This window comes from Canis lupus, chromosome 9 (assembly GCF_011100685.1).
Source record: "Canis lupus familiaris isolate Mischka breed German Shepherd chromosome 9, alternate assembly UU_Cfam_GSD_1.0, whole genome shotgun sequence".
Taxonomy (NCBI): domain Eukaryota; kingdom Metazoa; phylum Chordata; class Mammalia; order Carnivora; family Canidae; genus Canis; species Canis lupus.
In genome coordinates this window covers 30,243,561-30,256,239 of record NC_049230.1, presented here as the reverse complement: position 1 = coordinate 30,256,239, position 12,679 = coordinate 30,243,561, and the positions used below count along the sequence as shown (strand labels likewise).

Here is a 12,679-nt window from a genome sequence, read left to right as displayed (position 1 = left end):
TGGTCTGGAGAGGCCAAAACTAGAAACCTAAGAGTGTCCATCTGAGTCTTTAAGACACATAGCATTTGAAGGAAGTTTTAACAGTTGTTAGTGATAGATGTTGATTTTGACTGACACCCATACATTTGTGGTTTTTTTCCCTTTCTATTTCTTTCTGTGAAAATCTTTTTTACACGTTTCTTTTTCCTAAAGCCCAAATCATACTACAGACTTTGAAGTATGAACCAGATGTGTGAATTTTTATGGAAATATAGGTTGTATGTTCATCTGATAATTGAACATACATTAAGTGCCTGCAGGGTAGACCAGGGATGCATTAGTTGTTGGAGCTATGAAGAAAATAAACAAAAATCAGTGGAAGGCTTGCTTTCCAGGAAATCTCAGCCTATAAGGAGAAGACAAATTTGTAAACAAATAAGGGTAGTAAACGAATATAAGGGTTTATCAGGGTTGGGAGAATATAAGAGAGTGAACGGCTCCCTACCATAGTTGGCAGTGTGGGGGAGAAGGAGGAGATCAAGAAAGAGCCTCTTGTAGGATATGATACCTGAAATAGGTCTTCAAAGGCTAGGCCCCTCAAAAGCCATGTGCTGTGTTAAGCAGTTGGGGTAGGGAATGGAAGGGATTTAAATCTCAGATATTAAAAAAAAACCTCACAGTCCTTGTAGGGACAGGTCTGAAGACAGAAAATTGGAGAAGTCCTGAGAAGTGATCATCAGGGATTTCTGCCCCGTGCTTTGAAGGGATAGGAGAAAGGTGCCTGATGTGTGGGAACAGGAAGACCAGTTCCGGCTGTGACAAAGCTATCTGTTTCCCTGGTATAGAGAGCTTAAAGATTACTGAGCAGACTTGAGCATATTTGCATAAGGAATCAAGTTTTTCAAGGGCTGGAAACTCCCGTTTTCTTTCCCTTTAGACGTTTCACACTGCTTGCAAATTTCTGAGATATTGCTGATTGATACAAGGAGATGCGAAAGGATCACAAAATGTCACTATGATAGAGAGGTGGTGTGGTTGGTGACAGGGGCTTGATGGTCAAATTGAGGATGAAGCATGTGGTCAAGGCTGAGCCATCTTATCACCAAGGGAATATTGGCTTAAAAGAATAAAGAAGTATTTCTTGCTCATATTACATACCCATTGCAGGTTGGTATGGATTCCGCTCCATCTTGTCATTGTTCTGTTGGAGACCGAGATAGAAGGAACAGCCATTGTGTGAAAAATTGCCGGTCTTGGCATAGGGAAAACAGAACTCTGGTGGGTCTTGCATCAGCAATGTTCCAACAAACATTCCAACCAGGAGGAGCCGGGCATTGCCAATGGAACTAGTCACATGCCCTCCCCGCTCCCTGACCAGGAATGGTTGAGTGAGAACAGTTCTATCTAGTGCCAAGAAAGTAAGGGAGCTAGAATATTTGTGAATAACTATGTGTGTGGCATCTTTTTCTTCGAGCTGGCTCGCCAAATTCAGGCTCCAACGGGCTAACTGGGAATACTAGGAATGATATTAATGGCAATAATAATAATAATAAATAATATTTCTTGAGTGCTTGCTACTCTGTTAGAATCAAAGTAGACACTAGTCCAAGCACTATCCCTGTAATCATTTATTTAATTCTCCCAACAGGCTAGAATCACAGGAAAGGTAATCATAGGGCAGGGAAGAATAACCTCATAGCCGCAAGTGTAACCCTAGAGTCATGTAGATTTTATTAACAGGAAAATGAAACCTATTATTTTATAAACTGGGTCTGTGAAGTATATTGGTTTCACGTATATATCCACTTTCGCCTTGTAAAAGATGGATTTGGTGTGTAACAAAATCAGGGAAGTGTAATTTCAAGAGCATGAATTAAAAAAAAAAAGAGCATGAATGAATGAACTCGGGCACTATTTCTTGTACTCCATTGTCCACAGTAATAATAGTTACTTTATCAATTCATGCACAACATTTTATTACAGGCTTTCTTTATCCTGAGCAACCACAGGCTCCTCAAGGGAAACAGTGATTAGATCGCTTTCCTCCATTATTGGCTCAGGGCTCATCCCTAGAGACAGAGTCAAGAATGTTTGCTATGAGATACTGTTTGCAGAATTCTAACCCAAGGGACATCTGGAAAAGGGGTGTATGTGTGTGTGTGACAGAGAGAGACAGCCAGAGAGAGAGAGAGAGATCAGACATTCCTCTGTACCCATAAGTGTTTTCTTTTTATGTCTGCATACTTTGCCTGCTATAGTCTAAATGTTGGTATTCCCCTGAATTCAAATGTTGAAATCCTCTCCCCTCAAATTATATTAGGAAGTGGACCTTTGGGAGGTGCTTTGGTCATGAGAATGGAGTCCTTAAGAATGGGATTAGTGCCTTGTAAGAGAGTCTCCAGAGAGATCCATAGCCCCTTTTATTGTGTGAGGACACAGCAAGAAGGCACCTGCTCTGAACAGGTAGGGGATCCTTACTAGAAGACAATGCTGCTGTCACCTTCATCTTGGACTTGCCAGCCTCTAGCACTGTGAGCAGTAAATTTCTATTGTTTATAAGCCACCCAGTCTGTGGTATTTTGCTATAGCAGACAAAGACAATGCCTAATTATTTATAAACAGCTTATTGAAAGTCTCTCCTTTATATTGTCCCTATTTTCACAGCCCCCAAAAGGAATTACTTACCAAATATTTCTGAGAAATTGCTGCTGATTTGGGAAAAAAGTTTCATGATTTGCACACAAAAATGGTAAAATAAGATAGCTGACATCTGAGAGCTTATTATATGCTAGGTGCCATGCTAACTACTCTACATGCAATTTTTTTTTTGAGATGTTTATTTATTTTTTCCTTAAGATTTTTTAAAAAATTTAAATTCTGGGCAGCCCGGGTGGCTCAGTGGTTTAGTGCCGCCTTCAGGCCAGGGCCTAATCCTGGAGACCTGGGATGAGTCCCACGTCAGGCTCTCTGCATGGAGCCTGCTTCTCCCTCTGCCTGTGTCTCTGCCTCTCTCTCTCTCTCTCTCTGTGTGTGTGTGTCTCTCATGAATAAATAAATAAAATCTTTTAAAAAATTAAATTCTAGGTAGTTAACATATAGTGAAAAATTAGTTTCAGGAGTAGAGTAGTGGTTCATCACTTACATACCACACCCTGTGCTCATCATAACAAGTGCCCTCTTTAATACCCATCACCCATCTAGCCCATCCCCCACCCACCAGCCCTCTCCTTCATTTGTTTGCTGATTGCCCATGGGGGAAATAAAAATAAATCAGCCATTGACCAGGCCATAAAGAAGTCCTAGGCCAGAGGGGAAGTTAAGTTATTTGCATTTGTAAGTATAACAGGAGGGTGAAAAAACAATGCCTTAAGAGATAGGACAGTGTGTGCCATGTAAGATAGAAGACAAAATCATTGGTACTTCCTGGTGCAAGGTTGCTTTGAGCTGGCACTTAAAGCCAAGTAAGCTGTCACGAGATGGGAAAATACACTCTATACAGAGGACATAGCAGGAGACAAGGCTCAGAGGCAGGTCCTCACTAGGTCTATATGGGGAGTGGGAATACTTTAGTCTGTCTTGGTTGTACACTCCGAAGGGTGGTTTTGATCTCTATCCCATTCTTTCCAGAGCTTGAGGGGATGTCCTCAGGTGGCCCTATTTCTGTGAATACTTAGTGGGCCATAGCTGACATGGTACCTTTTGGGGGATTTAGTGTTGATACCTTATTGGAGGAAGCCATGATCAGAGACAGTAGAATTCCAGGTGATGTAACAGCTCATCCTCTCTTCCATTCCTTCTCAGAAGGAGAAGGTGAGAGCTGATGATCTGTGGGGCCCAGCAATGAGTCTGGAAAGGTGGTAGCAAACAATTTCCTAAGAACCCTGTCCCCACTTCTAACTTCAGCAAGCAGCTTGGAAAACAGCCTGAAATCACCAGGAGTTCCTAGCCTTCTTCAGCCAGTTTGAAAGCAGTGATTATTGTTTCTTTGGCACTTGCCCAAGCCAGCCACCTGACATAACTCATGGAGGAGAGAGGGCATGGAGCATGGCAAATGGAGGGCACCTTCCTCTACCCTAGAGAGAGGGTGGAAAAGTTTCAAAGGTGGGGACTGTGTGACCAAGTGGACAGGATCTTCATTCAGAGATCCTCAAGCTAAAGACACAGCTAACTGGACATCTTTTAAAGCCAATTTTGATAATTTATGTTTTCCTTTTAAAAACATCCAAATTGGGACGCCTAGGTGGCTCAGTGGTTGAGCATCTGCCTTCAACTCAGGGCATGATCCCAGAGTTCCAGGATCGAGTCCTGCATCAGGCTCCCCGCATGGAGCCTGCTTCTCCTTCCTCTGCCTGTGTCTCTGCCTCTCTCTGTGTGTCTTTCATGAATAAATAAATAAAATCTTTAAAAAAATAAAAGGATAAAAAAATAAATATAAATAAATAAAAAACATCCAAATTAGCATGAGTTATACATGGTATTTTCTTAAAGTTCAAAACCAAAAATCCCTTCTTTATACTTTTAAAATGTTTTCACATGCATTCTTCAATGAACCTACTATAGAGTAATATTATTCTCATGGTCAAAACATCTTAATATATTATAAAGTACAAAAGGGTAGCAATAAAGTATGAATTGATATCATAAATGTGTATATACATATATACATATATATATATACATAAGATGAAAGAAAGGGAAAAAATGAAGATACATATACTTTTATGCTTATCTGTCTTCTCCACATTTTCTGCATTGAGCATATCTTTGTATTCAGCTAAGTTTTGCTTTTGTAAAATGAAAGGGATTTCTTCCCTTCTTTTTCTTCTTCCCTGGAAATAAAGGGGGAAACATTCTTTCATAAGATATGGTTTCAAGCGCTCTCACCATTCTTTCTCAAGATACACCATCATGTTCAACACATAAAAGCAGGTCCTATCTCAAGATGTGGTCTGACTATCACAGAGTGGACAGAGTGGCAACAACCTCTCTAACTTCTGGCACCATGAATATGGCAAAATGACTCAAGTTGATATTTTGTTAACCTATCTCATGGTTAGACCATTTGTGTTGTACTTCTAACAAACAAAGGGCCTGCATTTTCCTCATGTGTACCAAGACTGGTGAATGTTTCAAGCATTCTGTCTTTAAACTCTCTGTGGTCAGAGAATGTGCTGGTATGGGTCCTGGAGACTGGGCTCAAAGGCGCTAGAGTATAAACCAGAAGAGGTCAAAGCAGGGGAAATAGGATCATAGTAGCAGAGGGGAGCTCATGGTCAGAGCCAAAGGGCAAGTGTTCAGCCAATGTCAAGAAATGGAGTGGTAACAGACTGGGTCAAAAAATGAATTAGCTATGACCTTGGGAATTAGGACTCTAGACTTCCGCTCTTGTAAGATGTCAGGGACTAAGTTTTCCAGGATATTCACTATGTAGCTTGGGAATGGTTTGGTCAATTTAAAAGAATTGAGTTGGGTGGAATATGTGATTAATTTGTTGAACCCAAGTGTATGCCTTGATACTTATCTCCTTTAAATTCAGTCTTGCTATATTTGGTCCATTTTTACAGCTCAATAAGAGATTTGTGGGACCTGATTCTGTCACCTGTGTGTTAGTTCTTATTCTAGCTCTGTCTGTGATACATAGATTTGATCATTGTGTATTCCAGGTATTCATACCAAATCCACTGAAATCCATCACCAAAGATCCCTGCTGCATCCTCCAGGGATTGCCATTCAATCATAGGCCAACCAACTTCCCACCACCTCCTTTCTTGTCTCTGAGGATAACCTGAGAGACCGCATAAAACACTTTATTGTAGAACATTTCCCCAGATCCATCAGTTTAATGACCCTAACCAAAAAAGACATGAGATGAATTTAAAAAGACTTGTTCTAGTGAGCAGATTATATCTCCTCTCAGCATTTTCCCCTCCAGGCTTAGTAAGCCCAAGGGCTCTAATCTTTTCTTGACACCAGAAAGGAGAATAATGAATAGCAATGAATAGAGTGACAATAAGCTAGATTCATCTCCAGTTGGGTAATGTACAAATTTCCATTCCCAAATATATTCATTCCCAAATATTTTTATTATTCTCTAGAGTCACTTTGCCTGAAGATTCCAGCTGTCTGGATACCCAGACACATACCCAAAAAGTAACATGACCTTGGTAGCAGACCCAAGTAATCTGGGGCCCAGTAATTAGCTTTGTTGGTCTAGAAACTCTGATCAGTCCTCAAGAATTGAACAGATCCAGGAATCTTGACCCATGACAAACATACATTCATTCAGCAAATTCATTTATTCACTTGAAAAAAATTTTTCTTTGTATCTGTTTGGAGATTGGCACACTGATTCTGAACACTGGGCTAGAGCAGCAAACGAGATAAAGTCTCTATCCTCATAGAGTTACATCAGTGGAAAGAGGCACATAATAAATAAGTAGTCAAATAAATAAAAAATGGAATTTTAAATAGCTATGAATGTCATAAAAAAAATAAGCAGGATGGAGAATAAAGAATGACAACTGTGTGGCTGATGGACACCTGATCATGTTAATATATTATGTGTAATATGGATTTCCTTTCTTGTGGCCAATGCTGTGTCCTCACTCCTAGGCTTTAGTTTTAACATACAAAGGACAAGAAAGCTAATCAGAATATGTGTTAATTTGGAGAGCAAGGAAAGCCAGAAGAACAGTAGTGGTCCTCTTGTGATGAAACCTTTAGTAGACCCAGTGGAGTGGTAGGAATGAAATATGGAAGGAAGAACATTACATAACTGTGGTTCAGAAAAAAAAGTAAAAGTAAACCTAAGCTCAAATGACATGTTATAGACATGATCTGATGTAGCCTCTCTCTCCACTTCACCTAATCCCAAGCTATTGAATACAATGAGTGTGCAGTTCTAGGCTCTTCTGACTTGACAACTCCCTCACTCTGTGTAGGCTGTTGAGCCCACCCCATCTCGAGTATGTCACTTGAAAAGGAAGGCATTGGAGAGCTGTTCACTCATGCCAGCACATATTTATCATCTCACTTATGGTCCATGTAGTGCTTTTTGGCTAATATAGCAAGTGAAAAAAACAAACTTCAGCTGAGTCTGACTTACCAATTTCCATTTTAAAGCCTTCACCAGCCTCAAAGAAGCTTTGTCTAGCCAAGAATAAGAAACAATAAGCTACAAAACTTAAGCACTTTCTATGTGCTGGCACTATCCTATATGTTGTAACAGGATAATCAATGGTGTACTAGTTTAGATGGCTAACTGCTGTATCAAATACATCTCCAAAGGAATAATGGTTTGCCCAATAGAACTTAATTTTTTTTTTCATCATACATACACATAGCCTAAGGTGGTTCCAGGTTGGTAAAAGACCTCTGCTCCACACAGACATTCGGGTATCCAGGATATTAGAGGCTCTACTGCATCTACCCAATGAGAAAGTAAAGAGGAGGAAGTTTGAAATAGGAAGTTTTTAATGGGTCAAGCCCGGAGGAGTTCCAGATTCTGTCTGCTCATATACTATTGGCTAGGAGTTGGTCACTTGGTCACCCCAAAAACTTCAGGAGAGGCTGGGAAATGTAGTCTCATCATATTCTCAGAAAGAAAGAGCAACAAGGAACTGTTAATATTATCTTGATTTTACATATGAAGAAACCAAGAATCAGAAAATTTAAGTATCTTGTTCCAGACAATAAGTAAGTAAATAAGCAAGTAGGTAGGTAAGCTAGGGTCCTGGTGTTCCAACTAGGTTAATCCAGCACTAGAGACATTCTTAACAAATTCACTGTATAGTTTCTTGAAGGATATACAGACTGTGGTAAATCTTCCAGATGTATGGTCTCTCTCCTCTGGGTAAGACTGGGCACAGGATGTCAAGTTTTGCCTCTCTAATCCTCATTTATCTATACTTTTTTTGGCTGACCAACCCCTTTCTATCACCATAGTCTTCCTTTGCAGGGTTGATATCTATTAGGGTGTGATCAACTTGGCTTTCCCCTTGTCCAGGAAAATCTTCCATATCATATTTCTGCATTGATTTTGCTGACAAACTCAGAATTCTCAGGTGTATTTCATTGTTTCTTCCACTCAGATGATTCTGCCTTTAGTCAGTAAAGTCCTGCAGAGAATTAGGGTATTTCTAGGCATCATTTTTACACCTGCGCATTCAAGACAGTCATGCCAGTTTTCTCTTTTGTTGTTACTACTGGGATGTCCTATTCACAGCTGTTACTCCTCTGAGGTCCCTGGGTAACCTGTTTCTGCTTGACTATCTTTAGTCAGTTTTACTGACCTCATGAGCACCCTCTCATCACAGGAGTAAGTGAGTCAATGACAGTGTAGAGGATTAAAATTTCACAGAGGTTTATGATGGTTTAGGCCTTGTCCTGCCTGCATTGCAAAAATTGAGAAATCGTTCTCAATTTCTTCTCGGTTCTGAACACACACTCACCCCCACCATAAACCTACCTCCCATAATATCTACAAGGAGTATTCTCAAGATAGTAGGAATGAGCCTGACTTGTCATCAGGAGACCAGATGATCCAGCCTCCCCATCTCAGGGAATGATGCTCAGAAGCATAAATGTCTTGGGGCTCCTCAGTGGCACAGTTGGTTAAGTGTCTGACTCTTGATTTTTGGCTCAGGTTGTGATCTCAGGATTGTGAGATCGAGCACTGCCTCAGGCTCTGCACTGCAGGGAGTCTGCTTGAGATTCTCTCTCTGCTCCTCCTGGTTGTATTCTCTCTCTCTCTCTCTAAAATAAATAAATAAATCTTTAAAAAAAAACCCACAAATGTCTTAAACCACATGAGTAGAGTATGTCACTATGTACAAGGTAAAATTATAGCTCTGGCTACCTAACTATATTTTTATCAGAATATCCTTTAAGAAGAAAGGGAATGGAGGTTGTTTCTGCAAAGCAGCATTTTAGGGAAGGTAAAAGCACTGAAGAGAAAGTGTAAAGAAACTAACTGGATGCCTTTTCCCACTAAGCTGGAGACCCATTATAATTTACCCTAATTCTGTTTAAGTACTCCCATTTCCAAAGCCCCATAAATTGTAAATACATTGTATAGGATGGGGGGTATAAAAGTGATCTTGTCACTCTTTTCTAAAATTGTGAATAGGTTCCTTACTATTCAGTTAGGAGGAAAATTATGTGAAAAATACCAAATGCACCCTCTGTTTATTATTTTGACCATGAACTTCACTGTTCATTGCTTATAAATTTTTATAATATGAGTATTCACATCTGTAGGTTGAATATAATATAATCAGCATGACTGACCAACTTGGGCTGATGAAATTTCATTTTCATAATGGCCCTCTACCCCTCTTGGGAAAAAATGGTGATAAATAGAATCAATAGTAGGTTTGTGTGATGTGGGTATTAAAATATTTAAGAAAGGTAAGTAGGGGGGAAAGGCCTGAGTGAAGAGGAAGATCATCTCCAGATGGAGAGACAAGAAGGTTCTGAGATACTGGGTGGCCACTGGTGGGAATGAATTCTTTCAAGCATGAGCCTTGAAGTACCACCTCATGTGTTTCTCTGAACTTGAGATTATCAGAAGTTTTTTGGAAAAGGAAGATAATTACAGCATTGCAATGATCATGTGCTCCATGAAGTCAGTGACCATCATCATCTTTTCTCCACTGTTACCCCAGTTTCAGGCCCAATGCCAGGCATGTGGTAGCTGCTAATCATTTATTGAATACATGTTGAATGAATGAATGAACAAACAAATGAAAATGACAAAAGCCAGGCCACTCTTTGGGGTTGCTTGTAAAGAAGTTATAATATGCTGGGTAGAGAACCTTCCCTTATGTCCTTGGCAATGAGAAGGTCAATCTAGGATAATGACAGCCCTGAGTTTAAGAATGTAGCAGAGGTGGCCAAGAGGATGGTTGAGGCCACCACATGGCAAACTGAGGTCACAGCATGACAGAATGACAAGCCAGCAGCAAGAAGCAAATGAATGAACCCCATCCCTCCCAGGACCTTTGAGGGGAAGGCAGGAGACCAGAGAATTTAGGGACCAGTGATTCTATTGGGGATGTGGTATCAAACCACTATGGATTATTGCTTGTACCCTTAGCAGTGACTATACTTCTCTCCTCTTATCTTCTCCCTGGTTTCTGTTTCCTCACTGGATGCTAATGTGAAATTTCTTTTTTTTTTTTTTAAAGATTTTATATATTTACTCATGAAAGACACAGAGAGAGGCAGAGACACACATAAAGGGAGAAGCAGGCTCCCTGTGGGGGCCCCATGTGGGACTCGATCCCAGGACCCCGGGATCAGGACCCGAACCAAAGGCAGACACTCAACCGATTGAGCCACCCAGGCGTTCCATGAAATTTCTTTCTTTCCAGACATTAAGCCTAATTCTGTTTATTTATTTATTATTTTTTGTGTGTGTGGAATAAGAACCCTAAATAAATGTAGTTTCTTTCCTACATGTTAGTCCTTTAAACAGAGAATGCACGACAGGGAAATAATCCTCTCTCCTTTTATGTCAGAAAGATCCAGACATTATTTCTTCCTACTTATATTGTGGTTGTGGGAGAGTCTTGTTCAAGTTATACCTTATAGTCTCTCTTCACCTTCTTGGGGCTCAGAGGAGAATTTAATTAAGACACCTCAAATTGATTAATGAACAGAGGTGGGGCCTTGTTCTCCCCAGTTCACTTTTCTGACAATTCCAAAGTCATTTCAGGTTGGAGGCATATAAATCTGGCTTTTTTTATTACAAGGTTAAAATGTGTTCACTGTCCACTCTGTAGGGCCCATGGGGATAGAATTTCTTTCTTTGTCATTCATTACATATTGTCAAATATAATATAAAAGTAAAACTACATGGAAACAAATAATTTTCTGGATGCTTAAATCTGGTTCTTGTCCCAACAGTAGTTTCCTTCAGGTAAGATTGCCTTTATTTCCACCCTTTGTTGCTGGGGGTACTTCTGATGTAGGAGAGCAAACATCTGGAAGAAATCTCCCCCACTGACCTCCATCAGTTCAGGTCACTTTGAAGTGCACCTGTCATTAATGGACGTGTACATGTCTGCTGTAGAGTCTCTTTCCCCGCCCTTTGGCTCAGGAAACTGTAGAATGGCTGGCTTCCTTCTCGTTGGCTCTGAGCAGAGAGGAAGTGGGTGTACATGTGGTGATGTTTGTTAGATAATTGGAGATTGGAAACACACACATTACAGATTAAAACTTAGAAATATTCAGTAAGGTTTGGTTCCCTCCTTCCCACCATGATCCTATTTCCACTGACTCAGCAGCATCAAGTGCTTAAGAGAACACTGCTAGGAGACTTAGAAAGAATAAAGGTGAATTCTTTCTATCCTACCTTAAAAAAAATCCAAGTAGACTCTTGAAACTCAGAGCAGAGGCACTACTCTTAAAATGGAAGCCCTTTTATTTTTGCAGGGGAGGCATGAGATAAGGTTGTTTTCTTGTCTTGTTTTGTTGTCAAAGGCTAAAACTCCGAAGGAAGCCAGATATAGAGTTAATTCCCTACATAACTTTCTATAGAAAAAGATGACAGCCTGGGTGAAGAGGAGCTTCAGGGGAGGATAAGGGAGCTTAGCTGCCAGTCAGTCCCAGGGATGAATCTGTCCCTTTTACTCTGCCCCTGAATCAGCATGAAAGAGACCCACGATAGCAGAATGGAGCACATCTGAGAAGAGATTTGTATTTTGCTCCCCAGATAAATCCTGAATGGGTAGCAATGCTTCAGAGAAGTCTTTTACACCTACTTTAGAAAGTAGTTTATAGCATAAATGGGGATGGGGCAGGTCTAAGCAGAAAGGGCTCAAGATAGCACTTCCTCCCCCACCTCCCACACCCAACAGGCACTTATGACAACTGAGAGGCACAGGATAATAGCCAAAAGTTCCACATGCCTCTTAGAAGGACACAGAGTGGCTGACAGGGGATCACTTACAGGAGGAGCCCGGCCATCAGAGTGAGGAAGGTGACCTCTGTGGATCTGTTCTCTGAAGACAAGGCACAATGGAGCATATGCTTGCAGATATAGAAGGGACCCAAGGTAGCGACCAGAGTTTATACCTGGTGCCTTACACCCCAAGAAATTCTATCAGATATGGGAGGGAAGCTGTAGACCAGACACCACATCCACCAAAGTCCCTCTCAAAGTTGGATGGCACTTTGAGGGTGAGATGAGCAGAACATAGATTAAATCTTATCCTAAAGTGCCTGGGGAAAAAAAAATCACAACTAATTGAGTTTATCTGATTTAATAGCTTATGTTTTCTACATCAGACTGAATGAAGGCTCTGGCTAGGTATTAAACGAGTCAGAGAAAAATTTTACAAGGTTGTATTCTTTGTGTCCATTGAGTTTTATGGTCTGATAATTAATACTACTATTTAAATGAGGATCTTGGGGGCAAAAGGCCTGCTCAGAAACTAATTTCTCTTAATCTTCTTTATAGGTTTTTTAATAGGGGCATGATTTGCACTCTTCTTATTTGCTTGACTCCCTTTATGACTTTTTTCTTTTTTCCTTGTTTACTGTAACAGTCATGTTGAACATCAGCATTTGAACAGTATAATGGAAAATAACCTGATTCTGTTCTTAACCACTGCTCCTGCATACCCATTTGAAAAATGAATTCTTTCCTAGTGTCTTGGATATAATCCAGGATGGGACCTATGACATTTCAGGCTTC

At 40.4% G+C, this 12,679-nt stretch overlaps 1 protein-coding gene across 22 annotated transcripts in view; it reads right to left on the bottom strand.

Annotated features, from left to right (window-relative positions):
* Positions 1-4,546: 4,546 nt before the first annotated feature.
* STXBP4 (syntaxin binding protein 4) overlaps positions 4,547-12,679 on the bottom strand; it is a 213,656-nt gene continuing 205,523 nt past the window's right edge. For 10 of the 22 annotated variants that reach the window (XM_038547778.1, XM_038547755.1, XM_038547777.1 and 7 more), the window contains one exon: positions 4,573-4,808. In XM_038547778.1, coding sequence (XP_038403706.1) covers positions 4,750-4,808 — 59 coding nt within the window. In that variant the 3' untranslated portion in view covers positions 4,573-4,749. Of the gene's footprint in view, positions 4,809-12,679 lie in introns of all 22 variants that reach the window. The other 12 variants (XM_038547763.1, XM_038547761.1, XM_038547759.1 and 9 more) reach the window with 6 other exon arrangements.